This window comes from Pocillopora damicornis, chromosome 7 (genome assembly GCF_964200805.1).
Source record: "Pocillopora damicornis chromosome 7, jaPocDami1.2, whole genome shotgun sequence".
In the NCBI taxonomy this organism is placed as follows: Eukaryota; Metazoa; Cnidaria; class Anthozoa; order Scleractinia; family Pocilloporidae; genus Pocillopora; species Pocillopora damicornis.
The window spans coordinates 20947855-20971077 of NC_142676.1; the positions used below are offsets into that span (position 1 = coordinate 20947855).

The 23223-nt window shown below is 37.2% G+C and overlaps 5 protein-coding genes across 6 annotated transcripts; 3 read left to right on the forward strand and 2 right to left on the reverse strand.

Annotated features, from left to right (window-relative positions):
* Positions 1–834: 834 nt before the first annotated feature.
* On the reverse strand, positions 835–10044 carry LOC113677528 (MAP3K12-binding inhibitory protein 1). Its single transcript, XM_089211249.1, has 10 exons — positions 9916–10044; positions 9710–9835; positions 8926–9019; positions 8446–8507; positions 8212–8314; positions 7979–8044; positions 7380–7547; positions 4064–4161; positions 3599–3661; positions 835–2134 (listed from the first exon to the last, which is right to left on the reverse strand). Exons 1-10 carry the CDS (start codon positions 10039–10041, stop codon positions 2060–2062), a joined length of 981 nt encoding a protein of 326 aa, XP_089067375.1. The 5' UTR covers positions 10042–10044; the 3' UTR covers positions 835–2059.
* On the forward strand, positions 4238–6568 carry LOC113677529 (histone H2B.1). The gene has a single exon (XM_089211254.1). It carries the CDS (start codon positions 5612–5614, stop codon positions 5984–5986), a length of 375 nt encoding a protein of 124 aa, XP_089067380.1. The 5' UTR covers positions 4238–5611; the 3' UTR covers positions 5987–6568.
* LOC149043081 (histone H4) lies at positions 4738–5145 on the forward strand. Its single transcript, XM_089211255.1, has one exon. It carries the CDS (start codon positions 4738–4740, stop codon positions 5047–5049), a length of 312 nt encoding a protein of 103 aa, XP_089067381.1. The 3' UTR covers positions 5050–5145.
* Positions 10044–14453, forward strand: LOC113677536 (DNA-directed RNA polymerase II subunit RPB7). Its single transcript, XM_089211253.1, has 9 exons — positions 10044–10107; positions 10199–10308; positions 10568–10664; positions 10838–10900; positions 11365–11415; positions 12630–12695; positions 13295–13366; positions 13828–13861; positions 14028–14453. Exons 1-9 carry the CDS (start codon positions 10096–10098, stop codon positions 14039–14041), a joined length of 519 nt encoding a protein of 172 aa, XP_089067379.1. The 5' UTR covers positions 10044–10095; the 3' UTR covers positions 14042–14453.
* On the reverse strand, positions 14417–23197 carry LOC113677537 (uncharacterized). Of its 2 annotated transcripts, XM_089211247.1 has the most exons (12): positions 22799–23197; positions 22222–22401; positions 21084–21208; positions 20454–20681; positions 19894–19988; positions 18908–19034; positions 18315–18400; positions 17254–17709; positions 16910–16976; positions 16334–16534; positions 15645–15713; positions 14417–15121 (listed from the first exon to the last, which is right to left on the reverse strand). In XM_089211247.1, the coding sequence occupies exons 1-12, from the start codon at positions 22929–22931 to the stop codon at positions 15038–15040; spliced, it is 1851 nt and encodes a 616-aa protein (XP_089067373.1). In that variant the 5' UTR covers positions 22932–23197; the 3' UTR covers positions 14417–15037. The 2 variants fall into 2 exon arrangements, with proteins under 2 accessions (XP_089067373.1, XP_089067374.1); XM_089211248.1 differs by lacking the exon at positions 16334–16534.
* Positions 23198–23223: the final 26 nt, after the last annotated feature.

The window sequence follows — 23223 nt, forward strand, 5'->3', positions numbered from 1 at the left end:
AGACGTCGTTTCGTTTTCACTGCCAATATAATCATCGCGTTCAAAAACCAGGTGAACGGACAGGCGAAGAAGCTAAGAATAGCCGCTGCGATCAGAATACTGTATGTTAGATCAGAGAAATTGTATCGGAGACGAACTGGAAAAAATAAATTGTCACAACTGTTTTCAAGGCCAACCGAAGAGGACTGGTTCATTTTCGCCACACAGCAGAGTGTGTTTTTCGATAACTGTCTTCGCCCAAACGAGAACTCTTGCAACTGAAAATCGCAAAGAAAGTGCGTTGCTTTTGAAACTGAGAAGATAAAGAGAAGAAAGAAGTAAAGTGGACGTAAATGCAAATGTATTTCCTTTATCAGGGGCGCACCGAAAGTTGAAAAATTAACAAATGCTTGTGAAAAAACTTCTCGCGGCTGGTATTCACGAGTTACAACAGAGACGATAAAAAATTTTCAAATACTTATGAAAATATTTCTCGTGGTTGGAACGATACCAGCCACGAATGTTTTTTTTCACAAGCACTAGATGTTGCCTAAGAAACAAAATTTATTGCGTCGGTGAATGAATTTGCCGACGAAGAACTTGAAGCTGGGAAACTCGGGTATCTCTGTTGCAACTAATGCAACTAGTACGGGATCACGTCAAGCGGAACGCAATTAGCTGGGAATCAGGTTTGAATGCATGCAACATCGAGTGGCCTTATGGCCGCTATTAAAGGGACTAATATTACCGCCGGCTCGACCGGCTTTCATCTTTCAAAAATTGGCGGTTTCGTTACTCCGAGGCCATGCAATATGGGTCAGTTTTCGAGTATATATTTTAAAAACTCTCAAAGTATCCGTAAACAGTGCTTGTATTCCATTAGCGTTGCAAGACTGAATAGATATGATTGTTACACTGAGTACTCGCTAATGATTAATATCCAGCCTGACCAGCTGAAAGCCTTTTCATGAGATACGAAGTAAGCAGTTGATTGGGCCAAAAAAAAAAAAAAAAGGCTTTTACCTACTCCATAAATGTTTCTCTCAGAGCTATTGCAGGTGATAGAGTCTCAAGTGTTTTTTACCACGCGAAAAGAGGAAAGTTCTTTTGCGACCTCATGTTTATATTTGTCTTTTTCCAAGCCTCCTTTCGACCTCTCTCGCCGAGAAGGTCAATCGGTAAACGGTTCGAACCGAAATAATGGCAATTTGCTGTTTCTTTTTCTACCATTCAGTCTTTGAATATAGTCATGTGCTTTCTAAGCGGGAAAAAACTTTTCGGACATTATCAAATGACCGGTGTTCTTCTTTAATGTTTCGGTTGGCTAATTTAAATTCTGCTGTTAAAAGCGTCAAAATGAAAGAAAAGCCTCTTAAGAGGTCGGTTTTAAAAAATCAACCACTCTAATAATAGTAACAATTTCCCATATTTTTGGCCGATTGCTTCTCTTTACATCACATGTTTATTGTGAGGAGAAAATTCTCGGATAGTAAGATTTTTCACACCGTCCTCTTATGTGAAGGTGGTAGACTTCAACCGCTCACTTAGCAATTCGGTTATAAACAAGATTTGAAACGGGCAATTAACTTCATCTTTAGCTCTTTCCAGTCGTTGTAAATGAAACAGCCTAATTATCGTCCTTAATTTTCTCTGAGCCATCTGTCCAACACAGCGGTCAAACGTTTGCGCATGTGCAAACGTCGTACTGGTGGTGGATGGTGGTGCTTTCAGGCTGTCAGGTGTGTCACACGAGTAACAAACAACCACTCAAGGTAGTCACGGTGTTTTGGAGACGTACAACTTTTGGTGAATCAACAGGATACCAGTACTTGAATAATTTTTGTGTTCGAAAAGTCTCGAGTTTTCCTTTTCCCTCGCTCCTTTTAAAAGGATGCATGGCATGCAGGCGGCTAAAATTGACCCCCTCGCGCATGCCCGACGATTGATCGCTGTGTTCATCTGCCCACACGCGCCTAAATCGCGTACCCTTGATCGACTCTTGATCCAACTAAACATCTGGTACAAGCTAATGGTTATTCTACAGCGATATTTTTGTATCAAAATCCGGCATTAACTTCAGTCAGCTTGAAATTCCCTTGGACAATGAATGGCGCAAGCTTCTGATTCTCTCGTCAATCTCGTCTAATGTGAGGTTCTGTGGGCAATAAAAAGAACTTACTGATGATCTTGAAAGAAAACTAAAGCCAAATATATTTGGCACAAAGTTCTCAATGCTGTGGTAGCAGAGCTGGGTATATATAAGTGAAGGAATCAAAGAGGACGCATCGATTCTCTGTTACTCTGAGTTTCGCGCCTAAGCGCTCGTCAGACAGAACTTTCTGAAACTCAGAGTAACAGAGAATCGATGCGTCCTCTTTGGTTCCTTCACTTATATATACCCAGCTCTGCTACCACAGCATTGAGCACTTTATGCCAAGGTATGTGAGGTTCTGTGGGTAATGAAATGTATGTAACAGAGAGATCGATGCGTCCTCTTTGATTCCTTCACTTATATATATATATATATATATATAGATAGATAGATATTCAAGAGCAGAATTTCCCGCTAGAATTCCATGATTCGAACGAAGACATATCTTGAATGTAAGGACGTGCGGTGCGTGCGAGGAATGAGTGAGTGTAAGAAAACGAACGCGCGTGGCGAAATTTACACCAGTGAGTAGAAGCTATTAGTTTTTTTAATCATAACCATCACAATTTCCTCAAACATGATTAATGCATTAGCTGCTTTATTTTTCACTAATCATTCTGTAGAGCTGTAATCGAACAGTGTGATCGGACAATTGACTGTAATCGGACATTTGGCTGTAATCGGACACCTGTAATCGGACAGTTGGCTGTAATCGGACACCTGTAACCGGACAATTGAAGTAGCCAATCATACTAATTCCACTCAGCCAAATCCACCAATCACAGAATTAATCACAATAACCATAGCAACAACCACTTATCCTGAAGAAATTGAGGAATTTCCAAAATGGAAAATTTTTTATTTTAGATATTGTCTCTACCAGAGATATTTGACTTAAACGTATTCGTCGTTTTCGGAAATTTTAACAGTTCTGATTAATTGGTAACAGGACTTCTTGTCGTCCAATTCTGTCTTTAATCATACTCGTGATTGACAAATTGACTCCCACTTCGCGGTCGTCCAATTTTGTTAATCACTCGTAAGATTACAGAACGAATTGGACTTCACTCGGTCCTATTACCATAAATAATAACATTCATGAAAAACTACGCGCATCTGATTGGCTGAAAACGAGTGCATTTTCATGTAACACAAATGCAAAGTTGTAACACGAGTGCGAATTACAAATATCGCGCGCTGCCAAAATTTCGTCCGTCTTGACTTTCTGTGATGCGTTTTTCATGCAAATTACCAACAAGTAACAGCATAATACATTCTATATCGTGCAGTTTGGTGTAAATAAGCACTTGTACATGTTTCAAAGACTAAAAATTGCACGCGACCGTAGGGCGAGTGCAATTTAGTTGTCTTTGAAAAATTGACTCCTGTTCATTAACACCAAACTGCTCTCGCAATCATGTTATTACTTATACTTTATTTGGCAGTTAAAGGTAAAAATGAGGTTACCTGAGTAGAACCAAAGGACAATTCTCCCCCAGAAGAAATGATTCCATCTCTCCCTTTGTCAGGCTGAAACGTTACAACCGAAAAACGCTAGTTTTAATGCTCGAAGTCAACAGTGTAAGATAACTTGGAGAAACAATGAAAGATGATTTTGTTTTTTGGGTATTGTCACGAGCGTGAGACTAAGGAAAATCTCTTATGCCGTTTCAAGGATCGAACCCCAGAAGTTCGAGTTTCTTTTAAGTTCTCTTTTTCCCTCCCTTCGGTCACGTGGTCTGATCAAAGTAACGGTAAGAGAAAACGATTAGGGCTCCAGGAAAACGAATGTTTACGTCGGAAGAAATGTAAGGGGATAGGAAAAGGAATCATAAATTGGTCGAGAAGTACTGGACCCATTGTCATAAAATTCCTGGATCCTGGTGAAAGTTTAACCTAAAACCGCTGCACCGAAACCCACCGAGTACTTACGTTCTTCCTGAAGTACTCTGGCGAGAGGCCTTCCAGGTGCAGTATTCTTTTTTCAAGATCGGAGAGTCTCTTGTAAACGTCTTGTGGTACAGGTCTCTCTAAATAGGAACACAAACAAAGAGTATAGTATTTTGGTCTTCGACATGTTGAAACATAAACAAAAAAATTGAGTAACATCCGAAGTATATTTTTAAGAATTTCGTTTTGTAATTAAGACATTATTTAACATAATATTTGTAGCTTGACTCAAGAACGCCTCTCAAAACCTCCTCCTATATTCGAACTTCTAAAAACACTCCTGGAAAATCGCCAATAATCACTGGAGTAATATTCACGAGAAATTTCAAGGAATTACTTCCCAGACTACGATTTCTATTAATATGGGAAATATTTTTCCAAGGGAAAATATCAATTATTTTGCTTCTACCTGAAGCTTGCAATAAAAAACGGATCAAAATTTACGCAAATAATTCTATAAATACGTCATGTCAATAGTACGTCATAGAACTCTTGTCAATCAAGGAGACTTCAGAGAAAATTTACACCAATCAAAATTTTGGTGATTTCCCTGAGAGGTCCGCATCAAAGTTATACATACTAAATCGTAGCTCTTTTCTTGCATTTCACGATAACCTAGTTAACATCTTAGAGCGTTCTAATCTAGACGAGTTAGTATGTCCGGACGTGGAAAAGGCGGAAAAGGTCTCGGCAAAGGAGGTGCTAAGCGTCATCGCAAAATCTTGCGTGATAACATTCAAGGAATCACTAAGCCAGCTATCCGCCGTCTTGCTCGCCGTGGTGGGGTTAAGCGCATCTCTGGATTGATTTACGAAGAAACGCGCGGGGTCCTTAAGGTCTTCCTCGAGAACGTGATTCGTGATGCTGTTACCTATACAGAACATGCTAAAAGGAAGACGGTCACAGCCATGGATGTTGTGTATGCGCTAAAGAGACAAGGCCGTACGCTGTACGGATTCGGCGGCTAGACACGTTAAATTCAACCTCTTATATCAAAGGCTCCTCTAGGAGCCACCACATCTCTCGAAAGTCATAACCAATAAAGGTTTCCTGTATGAAATGGTAATCACTACATAATACTCAATATGTTGCCTGTTATGTCCCCACTCCCAGATTCATCAGATTTCGGATTGAACTAACTCTCTCGACGAATTGTGACAAATGAGCGCGACGGCAAATGCGAGAAACAGTAGCCTTAATCTGACGAACCCTTTAACTAGCTTTGCCGATCTTCCTCATTTTAAAGCTACTGGCATGGCTTAATTTAGCTTTTGATTAGATCCGCATTGGAAAAACGAATAGATAACTGAAACTGCTACAGCAAGCTTATGTTTTCGACCGGCATATATCATTTTGAACACCACATGACAATCATATCGGATGTTTATGAAATATTCAGACTGAAAGTATTACCTCTTAATCGTACCAATCACTGTTCGAGATTTTCGATCCGCATACTAATTGATCCGACGATTATTTCGTTTAAATACAAAACGTCATCTAAACAAACCTCAGTCAAGATCTCTTAAAATGGCACCAAAGGTAGCCGGCAAGAAAGGCGAAAAGCGAGCTGGTAAGGCAAAGAGCGCCGCCGAAGGAGGAAAAGGTAAAAGAACTCGAAAGCGGAGGGAAAGCTATGCCATTTACATTTACAAAGTCCTCAAGCAAGTTCACCCAGACACGGGAATCTCTAGCAAAGCAATGGGTATCATGAACTCTTTCGTGAACGATATTTTTGAACGGATCGCCACAGAAGCTTCAAGACTGGCCCACTATAACAAGAAATCGACCATCAGCTCTCGCGAAATTCAGACCGCAATCAGGCTGCTTCTTCCCGGTGAACTGGCTAAACACGCCGTCAGTGAAGGAACCAAAGCCGTAACTAAGTACACGAGCAGCAAGTAATTTACGAAATCTGTTTGAATTACGTGGGCCTCAAAGTCCAGAAAACCCAGAACGATTCAATAGAATTGTGTTAGCGTGATTGGAGGATTGGAATTGTTATCGATAGTAGCACGAGACTTGATCGAGTTGCCCTCAACAAAGGCGCAAAAAAGTTGACATTTTTATCAATTTTTACGTTCAATTAACACGATTAACTTATATCATAGTCATTTTTTATGAGAATTTGACTTGTTATCTCATTTCTCCATTACATTTTTTTTCATATACGTGCTAGTTCAGATGCCAAATCTTAGCTGATTGATTTCACAGCCTGTCTTTGTCTTTGTGAAGTCCTATAGCTTTCCTTGTTTTTATTTTCCAGACGGAAGTGAACTGCAGTTTAATATTGTGTTTCAATCAAAGTTAGGATACATGCAATTGTTGTACGAGTCAGACTCTAGTAAATTTGATATTCAGATGTCAGACGAGCTGAGGTACAATGTTGACCGAGTCATGTTAAAATGATTTATGTCGACGTGATTAATGTTTCCCAGTAATCAATTACTAAACAAATAAAGTGGGCAGATGGAGTGATTCTGTGAATGTGAGATTCCTGTTTTCATCTGCATGTGTTCAAAACTTTGCCGTGTTCCAAGATGAGCTGTTCAGCATTACTTTAACCCTTTAACTCCCAAGATCTCATTAGTGATTCTCCTTATTATCTCCTATGCAGTTCATGTGATGTTAATTTGGAGAATTTGTTATTGGATCATCTAAAAAAGTTCCCTTACTGATATTTTCTTTATTCTCATCACTTGTTGATAGCGTAAGGAAAAATTCTGTCTTGGTCTCCCATGGGAGTTAAGAGTTAAACTTTGTTGTGTTACCAACCAAATTTCAACTAGTGTTGTACCAACTGTTGCAAACACATGTTACACCCTTAACCCTTTAAATCCCAGATCACATTTTGAATTCTCTTTACTGTCAACCATACAATTCTTATGATGTTAGTTCCGAGAATTTAGTATTGGATCAACTATACAATTCTTATGATGTTAATTCAGAGAATTTAGAATTGGATCAACTAATTATCCCCAACTTGATATTTTTCTTTATTCCCATTACTCAAGTAGTTGATATTGTATTGATATTGTGAGGAGAGATTCAGTCTTGGTCACACATGAGAGTTAAAGGGTCAAATCAGTATCCACATTCTCCATACTCTCATCCATAAATTTAGTTAGGTTCTGACAATGAGAATGTGTGTAACAATCAAAGCTACTTAAATTAGAGATCATTTCCTTTATTCCTATGATCCTAATAAGTGATTCAGTGTTGCTATTTTACCAATAAATTAGATGCTGATTACTTTTAGTACTTAGAGGGTTAAGTTGACACCTGAGGAAAGCCTAACCTGGTCTGTATCCGAGGTGGATCTCTATGTTTCTGATGCGCTCCTCTGTGCTGTGGCAAGAACTAACTCCCATGCCAATTTGAGAAGCTACTGGGGTTCTTTGCTTTGAGAACTCAGGTCCAAGTGCTTGTGCCTCACTTGCACTACTTGTGTTTTCAACCTGTGTCACTGTTAAAGAGACCTTGTCACCAAGGGAAAAAACTGGTGGCTTTCTGGAAGCTAAGAGGCAGGGCTGGGATAGTGGATGTAAAGTCATGGGGACAATTAGAGAAAGAGGATTGCTGAAATTATGCACTTCCCATACAGTTGATAAATACTATGTTCCATCAGTTAATTTTTGGTGCAATTTTTTTTTTAGATGCAATCCCCATTGCCAGGCGGACCTTATTCAGAAATCCTCACCTTTTAAAAATCATCATTAAAAATTGACTGATCTAGTAAAATTTTCTAAAATAAGCATAGAAGTACATTAATGAGAAGAGTAGATACAAATTCATAATCAATCAGCACAACATTTTCTTTTATAAGAGACTCGAACCCTTCTGAAGACATATTGCTGGAGCTCCAGTTTTGGGAAAATAATCTTGATCATTTCATACCTTTAATGTGGCTTTTTTGTCCATGTCTGTGCACAAACACTGCATCAACTCGTGCACAGCTAAATTCTGTAGACATTAAAAAAAAAAGAAAAGAAAAAAGGAATTGTCATTTAGGTGTGATACACAGTCAAAATACATTAAAATAAAGTGAAAGCAAATGTTATTAAAAAATAGGAAAATCAAAAATAGTTGAAGATATTTTAAAACTCATTAAAAAATTACTTCTCACCAACCATTGTTATTTTCTGTATCAATGATGCTACAAAACTCCCTCTTGTTAAGCAAATCCACCTCCAAACGTTTCCTTTGCATGAAAGCTGAAATTCTCCTATCAATCTAAGTTGGAAAATTTCCATGAAACGTTAAAATATTAGATAAACTAATGTTTACATGAAGTGTAATAAAATAGTAAAATGGCAACTGTTTATTTTTTTTATGCAAAGATTTTAGTGTTCCTTTGCATTTACCTCGGCCTTTGAAGCATTAACTTGAATCAGTGATGTGTCTAATTCTTCGATGTTGTCAGACACTAAAAATAACAACGAAAAAATGTTTAGTCTGAAAAAATTTTAGTCCATTCCAAATGAAACTGAGATTCAATGGTTTAACCCCAGGGTAACATGTGATATAGTGTAGTCTGATCGTCCGGGTGAGTATAGTCATGAAACTGAAACACTTCATATTGTATAATAAAATTTGCTGCAGCATGTATTGGTTGGTATTGAAGTGATTTAAGTTGTATTGAAACAACTTTGTACATGTATCAAATTGACTTGTATCAGAAGGACTTTGTATTGAAACAGCCAGTCCTCCATGTGACCATTCAGCTCCCTTCTGTTAAGTCTTACACCCATGTATAGGGTATAAATTGTTCCTTTATAAGAAGATCTTTGAATCAGAGTTGTTTTATCTTCTCAAAATTGCTCTTAACTCAATGATAAGAGTACCAGTTTTATCTTCGTGATCATCCTCTATCTTCATTTTCTTAGCCTTGGGACTCATTCCAACTGGGTCAGTTCCTTCATTTTTGTCACAATGGCTCTATGAAAAAATGAGCATTAATCAGTGAACTAAGAAATATGCCATAAGACCAATTTTATTTATATCACTTCTTCCTGGGGGTATAAAAGACATAAAAAAGGGTGGAGGAAACACATTATTTGGGATACCAATAAATTCATAGATGGTACATTACAAGAAGAAATGCAATAGCCTGGCAGGTGCAGTAAGGGAGATGGGAGAGGAATGCCAGTGCAGCCATCTCCCTTTTTCTCTTAATTTGTGCTCAACCCCTGTCAACACCTGCTTGGTTGGTACTGAGAAATCAAGAGGAATTTGAGCTTCCTTAAAATTGGAACTGCAAGCTGTTTCCATGAAGTGAAAGTAAAAATATGGAAAGGTGACATGACACTTGCTGAAAGGAGGTATGGGGGGGGGGGTTTGAAATAAAAGATTTTGCACTGGAGTTGGTGAGATGTGTTTCACCACAAGGTACTAAATAGTCAGAGGTAATAGTGGGCAAAGTCAGTTGAAGACTTAGTTGAACAATCACGACAAGAAGACTTTAAAATTGCCAACACTCATTTTTTGAATATTTTTTCAACTTGATAGAATGATAATCTATGATTTTGATTCTTTTGATTGATTGATTAACAAAAATGCCACTTGTCTTCACATGTAAATTTTCATGACTGAAAAATATCTTAATTAAAACCTGATTGAAGAAGATACCTTTAACGATTTGATCTCTTCCACGAGTCGTGAAAGATGTCCAAAAACAGTGATCTCATCGGCTACACCCTTCAAAAGTTTTTCCCGGCAGAATGTAAAGTCGACCAGCTCTGCGGGCAGTGACAACTGTTTGAGAAAAAGATTCCGGAGTGTTATGCACTTCTCACCGATGTGTATTTAAAGGAAAACTACCCAGAAAACTTTACCTGTTGAATAAAACTTTCAAACAAACTAAAGAGCTTTATCAAAACATTCTCGCGCTCCATATTTACAATTATGATCGCATTGAAATTCTCCACAGAGCGTCGAGTTGCCAGGCCACTAAGTAGCATTCAGTAAATTGCGTGGTCGCTAACTTTCCCATGCCTGTTTGTATTTGAATCAAAATGTTCTATCATGTAAGGGTTCACTTCGATTATTGCTTTAAAACCAGCCATGATTAGCGTTAAATGAAGTGAAATGCCCAACTGATTCTCTTTGTGTCTTTAGATCTCACTGGAACACGAAATCTTGCTTCATCCGCGCTACTTTGGGCCGAACTTGCTACAAACAGTGAAGCAGAAATTGTTCACTGAGGTCGAAGGGACTTGTAGCGGAAAGTAAGCAGTTAATTAATTTTTTCTTTTCTTTTTTTTCTCTTTGTGGAAGATTTGAGAACATAAACATATCGCTGGAACTACGCTGTTTCCTTCAAATGCAGTATCCATTTTCACAAAAATCTCGATGTCCAAGAGTTAGACAGTTACTGTAGTTCATAAGTAAAGCACCTCCGCTTGTGCCCAACATTGATGGACAAATAATTCGGTAAATTTTATCTATAAACCACTGAAGTATCAGCGGAACTATTATCTTCCTAAGGTATGGGTTTATCATAGCTGTCACCACAATTGACAACATTGGAGTTGGTCACATCCAACCAGGACGTGGATTTGTTGTGTATCCTGTCAAATATAAGGTTAGCAGAGGTTCATTCCCATTATGGTACATTTCTTTTTCCATTGCAAAACTAATAATAATCTTTTTCTCTGTTCTGATTACTTTATTTGTGTCTTTTCAATGCTCAGTGGAAATGGACTCCAATGAATGATTCATTTACCCTTTGTTGTTACAAATTGTTTTTTTTTACAGGCTATTGTTTTCAGACCATTTAAAGGCGAAGTTCTGGATGCTGTAGTCATGCAAGTAAACAAGGTAGAAAATCTCCAGCAAAGTGTAAAAGAAATTGTCACCTCTGTCAGAGTGACTAGCATCTAATTTCTCCTCACAATATCACCCCTGAATCATGTAGTAAGGTCATGAGAATAAAGAAAATTATCAGCAGCAAAAGAAGCTGTTGATTGTTACACAAATTCTCCTAGTCAGCACCTTAGGGAATGTATGGGGAACAGTATGGAGAATAACTTTACTCATGTGAGGGTGTAAAGGGTTCAGTGCCTTCACTGAAATCTCTTTTGGCCAGTCACTCATTTTTTTCCTTCCCTTTGTAGGAGTAGAATTTTACAATATAATTTAGCCATGATCAAATGATTGATTGCAACAATTTGTCCTTTAACCATCATCCTTTCCTTTGATCTCTCCTTGCAATTGGTTGAATTATTCTAAATGGCCCTGATCTGATCAGTGGTGACAAATTCTCATCACTATATTTATCTCAGGTTGGGTTGTTCACTGAGATAGGACCTCTTTCATGCTTTGTGTCACGCCATGTAAGTATTTTTCAAGATTGACTGCTTTGTGGAAGGTAACCTTGTACATGTTTTAACTTAGTGCAGTAATAAAAGAATGAATCAGAAATGTTAATTGACAAATGCTATTTCAGCTGACACTCCAGGAATAGAAGCTGTTAAAGTGTGCTTAACATAGTGATTGACTTGGTCTGGGTTGAAAACCTGTCCAGGTCATTGTGTTGTGTTCCTGGGCAAAACATTTTACTCTTACAGAGCTTCTCTTCAACCAGGAGTATAAATGGCTAACTGTCAAGAAAGCCCTATGAAATGCTAGGGGGAGGGTGGGTAACCTTGCAATGGACAAGCATCCCATCCAGGGGGGAGTAGTAATATTCCTAGTCACTTCATGCTACAGGGAAACTGGAATAAGTTCTGGCTGGCTGGGCCACTAGGCTCAAGTACAGATGTATTTTGTTGAGTGTAATTTGTTAAATTCTTAGTTTTGGTGGCCATTCAACTTTGTTGGAATGATAGTCATTTAAAGCATTTGATTCCTCTTCTCCTCAGACCCCTTCCAGGATAAGGTAATTGGGTATTATCAACTGAGTTGATAACATAAATTGGCCACCGCTAAGAGTTTCAAAGCTGACATTTGGTGGGGTTGGCTGTTTGTCAGAGCAAATGATGAAGGTCTAATGCTCAAAACCTCGGCTTTGAAACTCTTGATGGTGGCCAATTTACATTATCAACTTAGTTGATAAGTATAGGAAATCGTATGAACGCGAGTGCATTTCGTGATTTATGGGCACGAGTGATGTTTTGAAAGTTCTCAAAATTGCACGAGCCGTAGGCGAGTGCAATTTGAGAACTTTCAAAACATCACGAGTGACCATAAATCACGAAATGCACGAGCAGGTTCATACGATTTTTTATTTATTATATTCTCGATTTTTTTATAATTTGGTGTTCAAATTTGGCGCTTCCCCGGTGTTTCCATGGCAACTTCTCCGTATTGCACTCTATAACCTCTATTGCACTCTATAACCTATTTATGCATTCATCATTGACCAATCAGAAACGCGATATTTTGTTGAGTATATAATAATACCCATTACCTTGTTCTGTCACAGTTTCTTCAGAAATGTACCCTCCTTCTATGGTAGCTTGATTTATACTTTGAGGCATGAAAATGTTGGTGTTTTTGTTTGTTTGCTACTGTCTGGCTAGTATTTATATATATATTTGCTTTTAAGTCAATCCCATCAGATATGGATTTTGATCCAAACTCTAACCCACCATGTTATAAAACAAGAGATGAGGTATGGTGTTGAAAGTTTACTGGAACTTGTTTGTTTGTGTCAGGTGTAACTGAAAATAGTGTATTACATGTAATGGTAATGTAATTATATTGAACATGTGAAACAGCAAGTCAGGTGTACTTCCAGGGAAAGAAGATTGTCAGAACTCCCTCTTGCTAAATGTTACTTGTGGGTTAACCCTCTCACTGCCTCTCATGAGTAATTTCCTTACTGTCTGCCATACAACTGTTATGATGGAAATTAGAGAATTTGGTATAGGATCCACTAATTATTCCCTAATTTAAACTTTTCTTTATTCTCATCACTTGTCTGCATGATATTGTATCAATATTGTAAGGAGAAATTCTATCTTGGTCATACGTGGGAGTTAAAGGGTTATCTTGATCATGACAGAAGACTCAAACACCTTTTACTTATCTGGATCTGAAGAAATAACTGTACATTGTTGATGGCTAAGTATACAAGTTTTTGAATGATTGAATGGTCAATTAAAAGTTGACAACTTTAAATAATTCTTTTTGTATGGTTAAGGCTTGAAATCTGCCACAACAGCTCATTTAATTGTTTTTTCTACTTTTAACACCTGTTTCTGTTCATAGGACAATGTGATTCAACAGGATGATGAAATTCGTCTCAGAATTGTAGGAACCAGGGTTGATGCTAATGACATTGTGAGTTTTGTGATTCCATGTGTTTCGTAGATCGTTGTTCTTTAAGCCTCAACTTCTTCACATCAATCTGCTACTTCTTCATACTGTCTTCTTTGGAACTTGCAAGTAGAACTTGTCTAATAGTCAAGACCTTCTTGAGTTTGTGATCATTTCCTTTATTCTCATGACCTAAATGTATGATTTAGGGATGATACTGTCAGGAGAAATTAGATGTTCATCACTTTAATGGGTTAAAGGGTTAAATGTGCCCTTGTGAACCCCTTGGAGTGCACATGAACCAGTGGTAAATTGTGCAGGAAAATTTTTAATTGCGATGTGGTTATCTTGTGGCTCTCAAGGGGAGGACTTGAAATGCCTCTTGCTTTGGGAGGAATTGTAAAACCATCATTATGTGTACAGTAATGTCCTTAGAAAGTTCTCTAATTTCTTTAAAAGTAATGTCTGGCTGTTTTGATTTTCAGTTTGCTATTGGTTCACTGATGGATGATTATCTTGGTAAGTGTTTTTACCTTTTCCTTGAGCCCCATATAAATAATCTGTGTTGTTATGGAATAAATAATGGTGTTGGCAAAAATGTCTTCATGTGGCCAAGATTCTAAGTCAAATGTTGCTCCTTTGATCAAGAAAGCCTACTGATATTTATCACCTTCCCTTTCTACAGGTCTTGTCAGTTGATAAAGCTGAACGTTTCTCTCAGTTTTCATTGCCTTTGGAGTTATTGTTCAGTACAAGGGAGACATCAATCAATCAATCAATCAAGATTTTGAGTGAACCTTTCAGATTTATCTAACAAGAGGTCTTCAAAGTGTTTATGGATACCACACTGTACATAATTATGTATTAATAACACAGGCAAAGGAAGAGTTTTCATGGGTTCTCATTGTGTTGCATTTATTGAACTTTTTATACAGAAATAATGGTAGTGTAGCTTTTGTTTTTGTGGCAAAACTGATAGTTTTTGAAATTCATATGGTGAATGGGCTTGTGCTACTAAATACTTTGATACTAGAAATGTAGCTTGTATAGAACACTATGACATTGCTAGGTATCTTTTGATACATTAAACCTCTTTTATTTGTTTTACAAAGTTTTGTACATTTTTACATGAGAAACATAGAGTACAATATATATATATATATATATTCCAAACACTATTTACATCAGTGAACTCCTCCTGGATGACATGGATCATTTATTCATTTTCATGAAGTGTTTTATTTTCTTGATTTTTGTTCATGTGTAGCTGTCATCATTGCAAAATTTTGGTTTTGTTTTTCTCTTTTAAGCTTGGTGATAAATCCAGTCCTTGAGCTAAATTTCGATACCATTAACCTTTCATTTCCAAGATCTTGTTAGTAATTCTCTTTACTCTGCCATACAACTCTTATAATGTTAGGTCAGAGAATTTGGTATTGAATTAACTAATAGTCCCTGATCGATATTTTCTTCATTCTCATCTCTTGTCTGGTTGATATTGTAAGGAGAAATTCTGTCTTGGTCACTCATGGGAGATTAAAATCATTCCAGCTTAAAGGGTAGATCTTCTTTCACACAGACTGTATATATATAAACTGTTTCAATATTCCTCTATATTCTAGTGAATAGCAAACACATCTGTAAAAGGATTTGAAATCAGAGGGTTGCCTGTGCGCAAAGGCTTAGGGACCAAAGTCACACCAATGTGCTCTTCCTCTGTGCTCCTTTGGGAGGTTTGGGTTCAGCCACCATTACTTTCATAGGCATACCACCAACAACCTGAAGAAAAAAATTGTTTCAAAGAATCTATGCAAGATATTAAAAGAAATTACATAATCCATACCTTGAGGAAAAAAGAAAGGAAAGCTGTTGTGATAATATCAATACTGAACTACACGGTGTGAAAGAAGAAAAAAAAAAAAAAAAGAAACAAATAAACAAAATGGAGAAATCTCCAGTTCATGATAAGAAATTTCCCCTTTGTATCCTAACACAGAAAGGAAGGTTTCTTGGCTGGAAAACATAAACCAGCTGAGGACTCAAGCTGCAAAAAGTCAAGCCACTGTGGAATTCTTGAATTGTAACTTCCATCCTACCTCCCAAAAATCTCCATGTGTTAGCCATCCATTAACAACCCTAACTTTTAAGATGGTAACAGAAAAGTTTGTGCAGAAGATTTTTGCAGAATTTGCTGAAAATTTAGACAAAACGACTCTGCACCCACCCATAAAAAATCTCCTAGAAGGGAATTCAAAGTAACTACCATAATAAGCTTCTGAACTGGACCCATTAATTTGCTTACCTTTCCATGCAGCTGTTTTATGGCTCTTTCCGCACATGCACTATCCACGTACTGGATAAAGGCACAACCCTGAGAGAGAGACCATCCAGGAACAAAATTATCAACCACAAAATAATGCATTGATAGATTGGTTGGTTTATTCAATGAAAAAAAAATCAATCTGAAGAATGAGGTACAGAAATTAGGGACTGTATGCTTTTCCATTGAGTGTTGCAAAAAAGCAAACCAAAGTAACATGATGGATTGGGCCAATCAGAACAAAGGGACATATCACATGGAGCCAATGAGAAAAGTAAAGGCAAGCAAACCACCTGAAGGGTGCAAGAACGTGAGAGACCAATTACAAGTCACATTTGGCTAAAGTTTTGCTTCTGATTGGTTAGGTGGATGATGCAACTATTTGAACCAATCACTGCCCATAGCACTGGCTCTAGAAAGTTCCAAATGAAGGAAAAAGGATGAGTGGGCAAAAACAAAAATAGGCTGACAAAATAACAATGAAAGCAAACAATGATTTTAAGGAAAAACCACAATATAAGGTGATAAGACACAATGCAAAACAAGAGAGGAGAGTGGTAAGGCTTCTTTGAGTACAAGAAAAAAAAGTACTCGAGAGAAGGGGAAGAAAACTCATGAGGATAAGAGGCTCTCTGAAATAGAAAAAAGAAAATGAAGGAAAATAAATCTACCTTGGAAAATCCGTTGACATTAGTAATAAGTTTAACTTCCACAGTTCCAAACACTTTGAATTCATTGAGCAGTTGTGCCTCAGTTAGGTGTTTAGCGCATACTACATACAGACGACTGTTATCCGTTTCGTAATGAATGCCAAATACTCCAAGGTGACCTTGGACACCACAACTGCGGAGCTTTGAACAAACCGATTTTATCTGCCAAAAAAGCAATGCAAACAAAATTGCACTGATTTAAACAAGCCGTTGAAAGCTGTTTCTCACTACATTTGCTCTGCATGACTTTTTGGCTCCAGATGCTCTCAGAGTGCATTTGTTTCCCACTTATACTGCCAGGTGAGTGTAAAATTTACTCCCACAAAAATACTTCCCCCCCCCAATAAAAAAGATTTCAAGCATATTCGAAGTCAGTTCCTTCAACTTTGTCCTCAAGCCTTTCTTTACTACTTGGAGGAAAAACAGCAAGAACCCTGAGAACAAGCTACGATGCTACAATGCTACGATCCCCTACCAGGAGTTGTAGTTTAAGAAAAAGAAAATTAATGGCATTGAATCATACATCAAATAACTTACCAGTGCAACTTTTTGGTCATGAGTGAGCCACTGAATGACTCGTTTTTTATGTTCATCAGTGTTACACCTGTTAATTAAAAAATAAATATATATATAGTAATATATATATATATATGTTATTATTATTATAATTGTTTATAACAATGATTCAATTGTAACTTTATGTGGTTAATTGTTTGGCAAAAGTGAGAACTGTTATGTAGTCTGGGCCTTTAAAGTCCTTTTCATTTCACAGTTACTGCCTACTCATATCCACTTGCAAGGTACTGAACAAAAACATGGAAAGAATGGTGTAAAAGATTTACCTAAAATTTTAATAAAACAAATTATGGTCAACATGATACCTTGTCCTCTCACAAGTAACCTCAAACTCTCCAGACAAATGCTTCCCTGTATCTTCAATTTCTTTATTGTTTTCCAGATGAGTTTTTGCGTAAGTTGGATCTTGTCCTATTTCAGGCAGAATTGAAGATGTTTTGTTATTTACTTCCAAATTAATTTGGTATGAACATTCACTTGAAACAGCTCCATTTCCACCCTCAAAGGCATCTGTATTTATGCCATGGCTGATCACTGATTCTTTGCACAGAGCTGCAATTCTGGTCTCCGTTTGTGCTAATTCAATTTTGTTTTTGTCCAAACCATCGTCAGTCTTAAATTGATCCCCTGATAATGAATTGCATTCCGTGTCAAACTGAAAGGAGTACAGTGGAAGAGGATTCCAAACTAATTTCTCAATTTTCTGAATTTTTCTTGGTGTTTCTTGGTCCCATCTTGAAGTGCATCTCTTTAATAATGTCCTGCAAGAGAGTTTGTTGAACAATAAATTCAGACAGGCCTGAGATCACGAGATATAAAAGAAACAAGAACAGGTTTCTCAGTAAACAATGATCTGAAGAACACCTTGAGGCACTGCACAAAATATGTAGAGGGGTGTAAAAACTATTAGCTCAACACAATCCTTCCATAAAAGCCTCAGATATCTTCCTGAAAAATCTCATAAGCATAACCCTTAACTTGCATCATTCAGTGGGGGATCTAGGGGAGGGGCCCAAGGGACCCAGGCTTCCCCCTTATTTTGGGTTATAAAAAAGAAATAATTAAAAAAAAGAAAAAAAGAATTGAAGAATTTTATCAACTCAGTTGATAAAAACAAATGATCTCTCTTCATCAGCCTGTCTGTCTGTCTCTGCCTGTCTGTCTGTCTCTGCCTGTCTGTCTGTCTCTGCCTGTCTGTCTGTCTCTGTCTGTCTGTCTGTCTCTGCCTGTCTGTCTGTCCATTCATCTGTCAGTCTATTTAGTCCACCTCTACCTGTCTGCCTCTTATTTTATTTTTTCCAACCATTTACTATAAACTTCTGCTCCTTTTCCTTCCTTTCATTCAGTTTCCCATCATATTGCTTACTTTGGTACAAGGTCCTCCTTTTCTGGAAACACTCTATCAGAAACAATGTTCCCTTTTGTTTTTGTGGTTGTCCTGTGCAAAGACACCTATGGAGAAAACACTGCCTGATCAGTTATAGCAAGCTATCCTCTGGGAAAGTATGGAACAATACTAATGATGATCTTCTGCTAAATCAATCCAGATAAAAAATTCTAAAGGAAATCTGCCACATCTTTAACCCTTTAACTCCAATGAGAAACTAAGACGGAATTTCTCCTTACAATATTAATACAACAATATCAAGTAAACAAGTGATGAGAATAAAGAAAAATGTAAATTGGGGGATTATCAGTTGATCCAATACCAAATTCTCCAAACTAATATTATAAGAATTGTATGGCAGACAGTAAGGAGAATTACTAAAAAGATCTTGGGATTGAAAGGGTTAATTTAAATTGAAAACGGAATAAGACTGAGACAATGCAGTGAAGACTACTGGTTACTGCAAACTAGTCAAGACAAAATACTGAACCTTCAGTTGGTAGATTATTGTTCCTGCCTCATGTAAACAGCATGCTATTGTAAAAAAAAGAAGTAGTATATACATCTCTTACCTTTTCACACTGTTTTAGGCCTGGTTTGGTTCCTAGGGAATCTTTAGCATTTGACAAGACTCCATCCCTCTTTTCTTGGCCCCAACCCAACTGCATACAATGGCCATAAATTTCAAATTCCTGCATGCTGTTGGCAACAAACACAGTCACATCAAAAATGTTCTATCTATTTTTCAACCATCCATACAGGGTTAATTTTGGGGGATATTTATTTTCAAGAATGCTGTCTTGAGCTGCAGTTTTATACATCCAGTAGATCTCAAGAATTTTTTTTCTACACAAGCTGTTTGAAATAACAAAAAGTCTTTTCCAATGTCAGTTATAATTACCATACCTGGTGCTTTCAACAAATATCAATGTTAAGTTAAAACAGTTGGCTACGTTGAAGATGGTTCAGAACACAATTTTGCCAAATAATGGCAAAAATCTTTTGGTAAAAGTAGGCCTTAAAAATGTGCCTATTATTGTGGATAAATTCATTAACCCTTTAACTCCTGGATCAAATTTGTAATTCTCCTTACTGTCAACCATACAATTCTTATAATGTTAGTTAAGAATTTAGTATCAGATCAACTAATCATCCCCAAATTGATATTTTTCTTTATTTTACACACTTCATATCTGGTTGATATTGTATTGATATTTTAAGGAGAAATTTTATCTTGGTCACACATGGGAGTTAAAGGGTTAACCCCTGAGAGTGATAAACATCTAATTTCTCCCAACAGCATCAACCCTGAATCAATCATTAAGGCTATGAAAATTAATTAATAAATGATATCAAACTCATAAAGCTCTTGACTGTTAAACAAATTCTCTTGGTCAGCATCATAGGAAATTTATAGTGAACAGTATAGAGAACTTGTACAGTGATGTTCGGGTGTTAAGGGTTAAAAAGTATAAATTCACTATATCAACAATGTTTACTTAATAGTTTTGCTGGTGTTTCAATGAAATAATTTTCCAACCAAAGATATAAAACTTACCATATCATAGCCAGTTCGGCAGATCTTCTACAAGGTAATGTCACAAATCCATAGCCTTTTGACAGATTTCTACTAACATCCACAACAACATGGGCCTAAAAGAAGATCAGTGGAAAAGAAGAACTAAACAGGCAAGTATAGTTACATGGTGTTTAACCCTTTAACTCCCATGAGTGACCAAGACAGAATTTCTCCTTACAATATCAATACAATATCAACCAGATAAGTGATGAGAATAAAGAAAATTATCAATCTTGGGATAATTAGTTGATCCAATACTAAATTCTCTGAACTAAAATTATGAGAATTACATAGTTGACAGTAAGGAGAATTACAAATTTGATCTGGGAGTTAAAGGGTTAATTGTTTTTGAACAAAGACTCCTTTAGAAGGAAGGGCATAAATGAGGTTTTGGTGGAACACCCAACCTGTTCAAAAAAGTGAGGTAAAAATATCTTTTAGGCAAGAAAAAATCCTCCCTCTGCTCTCTGAGAAACTCAGAAAGGTATTTTTAATTGAGCTTTATAACAGGAACTTTTTTTCCCAAAACAGAGCTCTACCTTCATATTCTTTTCATCTCCTTCTTTCAAACAGAATGCTTTAAAAGCAGTGTGCAGAACTTCTGATACAACCCCATGGTGCAGGCCTCCCACAAAAATATTACAGTTGTTAGGAGAAGCTGTCAATGTCTTCCACAGGGCAACATCTTTTTCACTGGATAAGTAAGTATGGTTTTGAGTGATACTGTCAGGGCCAAGTGAATTACTGGAGGCAAGACTCTCGTGTTCCTGTTTTAGGGGCAGAAGGAAACAAAGACAGAAAAAAGCAAGGCAAAAAAGGCAAATTGTCATTTGGCACCATTCAGATCAGTAAAAGATGGGATAAAGGACTGTTTTAAATAATGATTTAACTACTGTATACTATACATGATAGAAAGTGAACCTGTCAGTATAAGGGATTCATGCTGGTTTGACTCTCTGGACAACATGTAGCTCCCACATAATGGTTTGGAACTTTCTTGAAAAAATTACCTCAGACGACAAGCAGTGTTACATAGTTACAAAGCCTGATTATCATCTACCTCACATTTGCAAATGTCATTCTAGTGACATTATTATATAGTGATCACTGTAAAAAATACAATCAAAATGTGAGATCTTCGGAATGGCATTATTGTCATGGTACTTTACATTCATTCCATCCAATCCAAATGACACAAAAGGAAGAGGTGGAGGTTGGAAATTTTCTTGATGTGGCATCTGGTTGGCATAACTCAACATCTTTTGGACAGAAACCTCTTGTTCCTCTGATGACACTTAAGATGGTCAAGATTGTTATGAAATGAATTAATTAAAATATATATTAAAGTTGTATAACAATAAATTCAGACAGAAATGACTTGAAACTGGGCCTATTAGTTGATAGTATCATGTGATTCCTCTGTTGAGGATAGAACTTAAACAGATTATTGTTGATGAGAAAGGTTGATTTCTGATGATCGATGGTAAGGCAACATCAGAGTCAAGGAAAGAGTTGTCTGCCTTTTAATCGGACTGAGAAAAAAAGAAAAAAGAAAAAAAAAACTGACCACACAATTTCCAGGCACAAACTTAAGCGATACTGTGCAGCCAAGAAAGTTTCCTTTCCCTATCTCCAGTAATGAATTAGGCTAACTACACCAAAATTTTATTAATCCTTTAACTCCCAGATCAAATTTGTCATTCTCCTCACTGTCAACCACACAATTCTTACAGTGTTAGTTCAGAGAATTTATTATTGGATCACCTAATTATCCCCAAATTGATATTTTTCTCTATTCTCATCACTTATCTGGTTGATATTGTATTGATATTGTAAGGAGAAATTCTGTCTTGGTCACTCATGGGAGTTAAAGGGTTAACTGTCACTAACAAAAATCAAGACTTCCCTTCCTCCTACAATCATACAACACAATTGAATGATTTCACAAGGATCGTATACTTCATGCTGGTGTCATGATGGCGCCAAGGCAAAAAAAACAACGATCCATGAACTGGGGAGGTTGAACTCAGGGATAACAGGAGCACAAGCAGGGGTGGGGTGGGGTATAGAGTCAAAAACCTCTCTCCTCCACAGAGGCTTAAAAAAAAAAAAAAAAGTTGCTGAATATTCATTGATTTGTGCCTGCCCTCATTCTGTGTGGCAGATATCTCCTTATAAGCTTCTGTGGAGAGGAGAGGCTATTGAAAGTGATACTTCTTCTACAAAAAGTGTCCAAAATCCTTTCAAAAATGGGACAAATACCCCATAAGTCCTTCCCTGAAACTCAAACATCATACTAACTCTTACCTTCAAGTTGCTTTGCTTTTCTTAAGATTGTCACCGGAGCCTTAATTCTCTCCAGTTTCCTTCTTTTTGCTCTTGTTATTTCTGCTGGTTTCTTTACACATTTTCTGTGACTTGGGTGTGGTTGACTCTTCTTGCCTTGCTGAGTGTTTTGGTGACACCTCTCTGAGCTTGAGCACCCATCTAAATTTTATACAAAAGTGAGAAAACAAAGCAGTCACAAGGCAATAATAATCTATTGACTGACTAACTGACTGACTGGCTGGCTGACTAGCTGACTGATTGGCTGACAGACTGGCTAACTGACTAGCTGACTGATTGGCTGGATGACTGGCTGAATAACTGGCTGGTTGATTAACTGACTGATTGGCTGGCTGACTTGCTGACTGACTCTCTGACTGACATACTGATGCATTGAGTATTCATAGACTGACAGACTGACTGACTGATCCAGGACTGTCTGACTAACTGACCAGCCAAGTGATTGACTGAGTGAATGATTAACTGGCTTATTAATTGAAGAGGTTAAGTAGGAGAGGGGAACATCTATCAGATATCGAACTGGAAATAACCACCTTACCACTGAGTTTCTCATCTGCCCCCAAAAGACGCAAAACTTCAATGGCGTCTTCAAATAGCTCATGTACAACAGGATCATTTTGAGTATCAGATATTTCTTCGTCCTCCACGTTGATGCATGGTGGCGTCTGCATTCTTGGTTAAATCACAGAGCACATTCGAAATACGTATTTTGGTTTATCCAACCCTCAATCGAAAACAAGATTCTTGATGGTGCCTGTAATTTCTAGTTTTTGAGCGAGCATTTCCTCTAAGGCAACAGATCTAAAATAATAAATACTCTAGAGTGAAACATCGAAACGTGTTGATGACCATAACTAAAATCTTTCGCAAATATAATCACTCCAGAAGAATTATAAACACTTCACACAGGCGAACCGCCATGACCTATTACGACAATATCTTTAAGCAGCGGATTCCTTACAA

Excerpts from the sequence above, each read along its gene's own strand:
- LOC149043081 (XM_089211255.1), top strand. The coding sequence starts at position 4,738 with ATGTCCGGACGTGGAAAAGGCGGAAAAGGTCTCGGCAAAGGAGGTGCT.
- LOC113677529 (XM_089211254.1), top strand. The coding sequence starts at position 5,612 with ATGGCACCAAAGGTAGCCGGCAAGAAAGGCGAAAAGCGAGCTGGTAAG.
- LOC113677528 (XM_089211249.1), bottom strand. The coding sequence starts at position 10,041 with ATGCTACTTAGTGGCCTGGCAACTCGACGCTCTGTGGAGAATTTCAAT. Across the intron at positions 9,836-9,915 it reads TTGAAAGTTTTATTCAACAG|TTGTCACTGCCCGCAGAGCT; the intron begins GTAAAGTTTTCT and ends TTTCTCAAACAG. Across the intron at positions 4,162-7,379 it reads CCACCTCGGATACAGACCAG|AGAGACCTGTACCACAAGAC; the intron begins GTTAGGCTTTCC and ends GTTCCTATTTAG.
- LOC113677536 (XM_089211253.1), top strand. Across the intron at positions 10,665-10,837 it reads TGTATCCTGTCAAATATAAG|GCTATTGTTTTCAGACCATT; the intron begins GTTAGCAGAGGT and ends TTTTTTTTACAG. Across the intron at positions 12,696-13,294 it reads GTTATAAAACAAGAGATGAG|GACAATGTGATTCAACAGGA; the intron begins GTATGGTGTTGA and ends TTCTGTTCATAG.
- LOC113677537 (XM_089211247.1), bottom strand. The coding sequence starts at position 22,931 with ATGCAGACGCCACCATGCATCAACGTGGAGGACGAAGAAATATCTGAT. Across the intron at positions 22,402-22,798 it reads GGCAGATGAGAAACTCAGTG|ATGGGTGCTCAAGCTCAGAG; the intron begins GTAAGGTGGTTA and ends TATAAAATTTAG. Across the intron at positions 15,714-16,333 it reads ATGTCAACGGATTTTCCAAG|GGTTGTGCCTTTATCCAGTA; the intron begins GTAGATTTATTT and ends TCTCTCTCTCAG.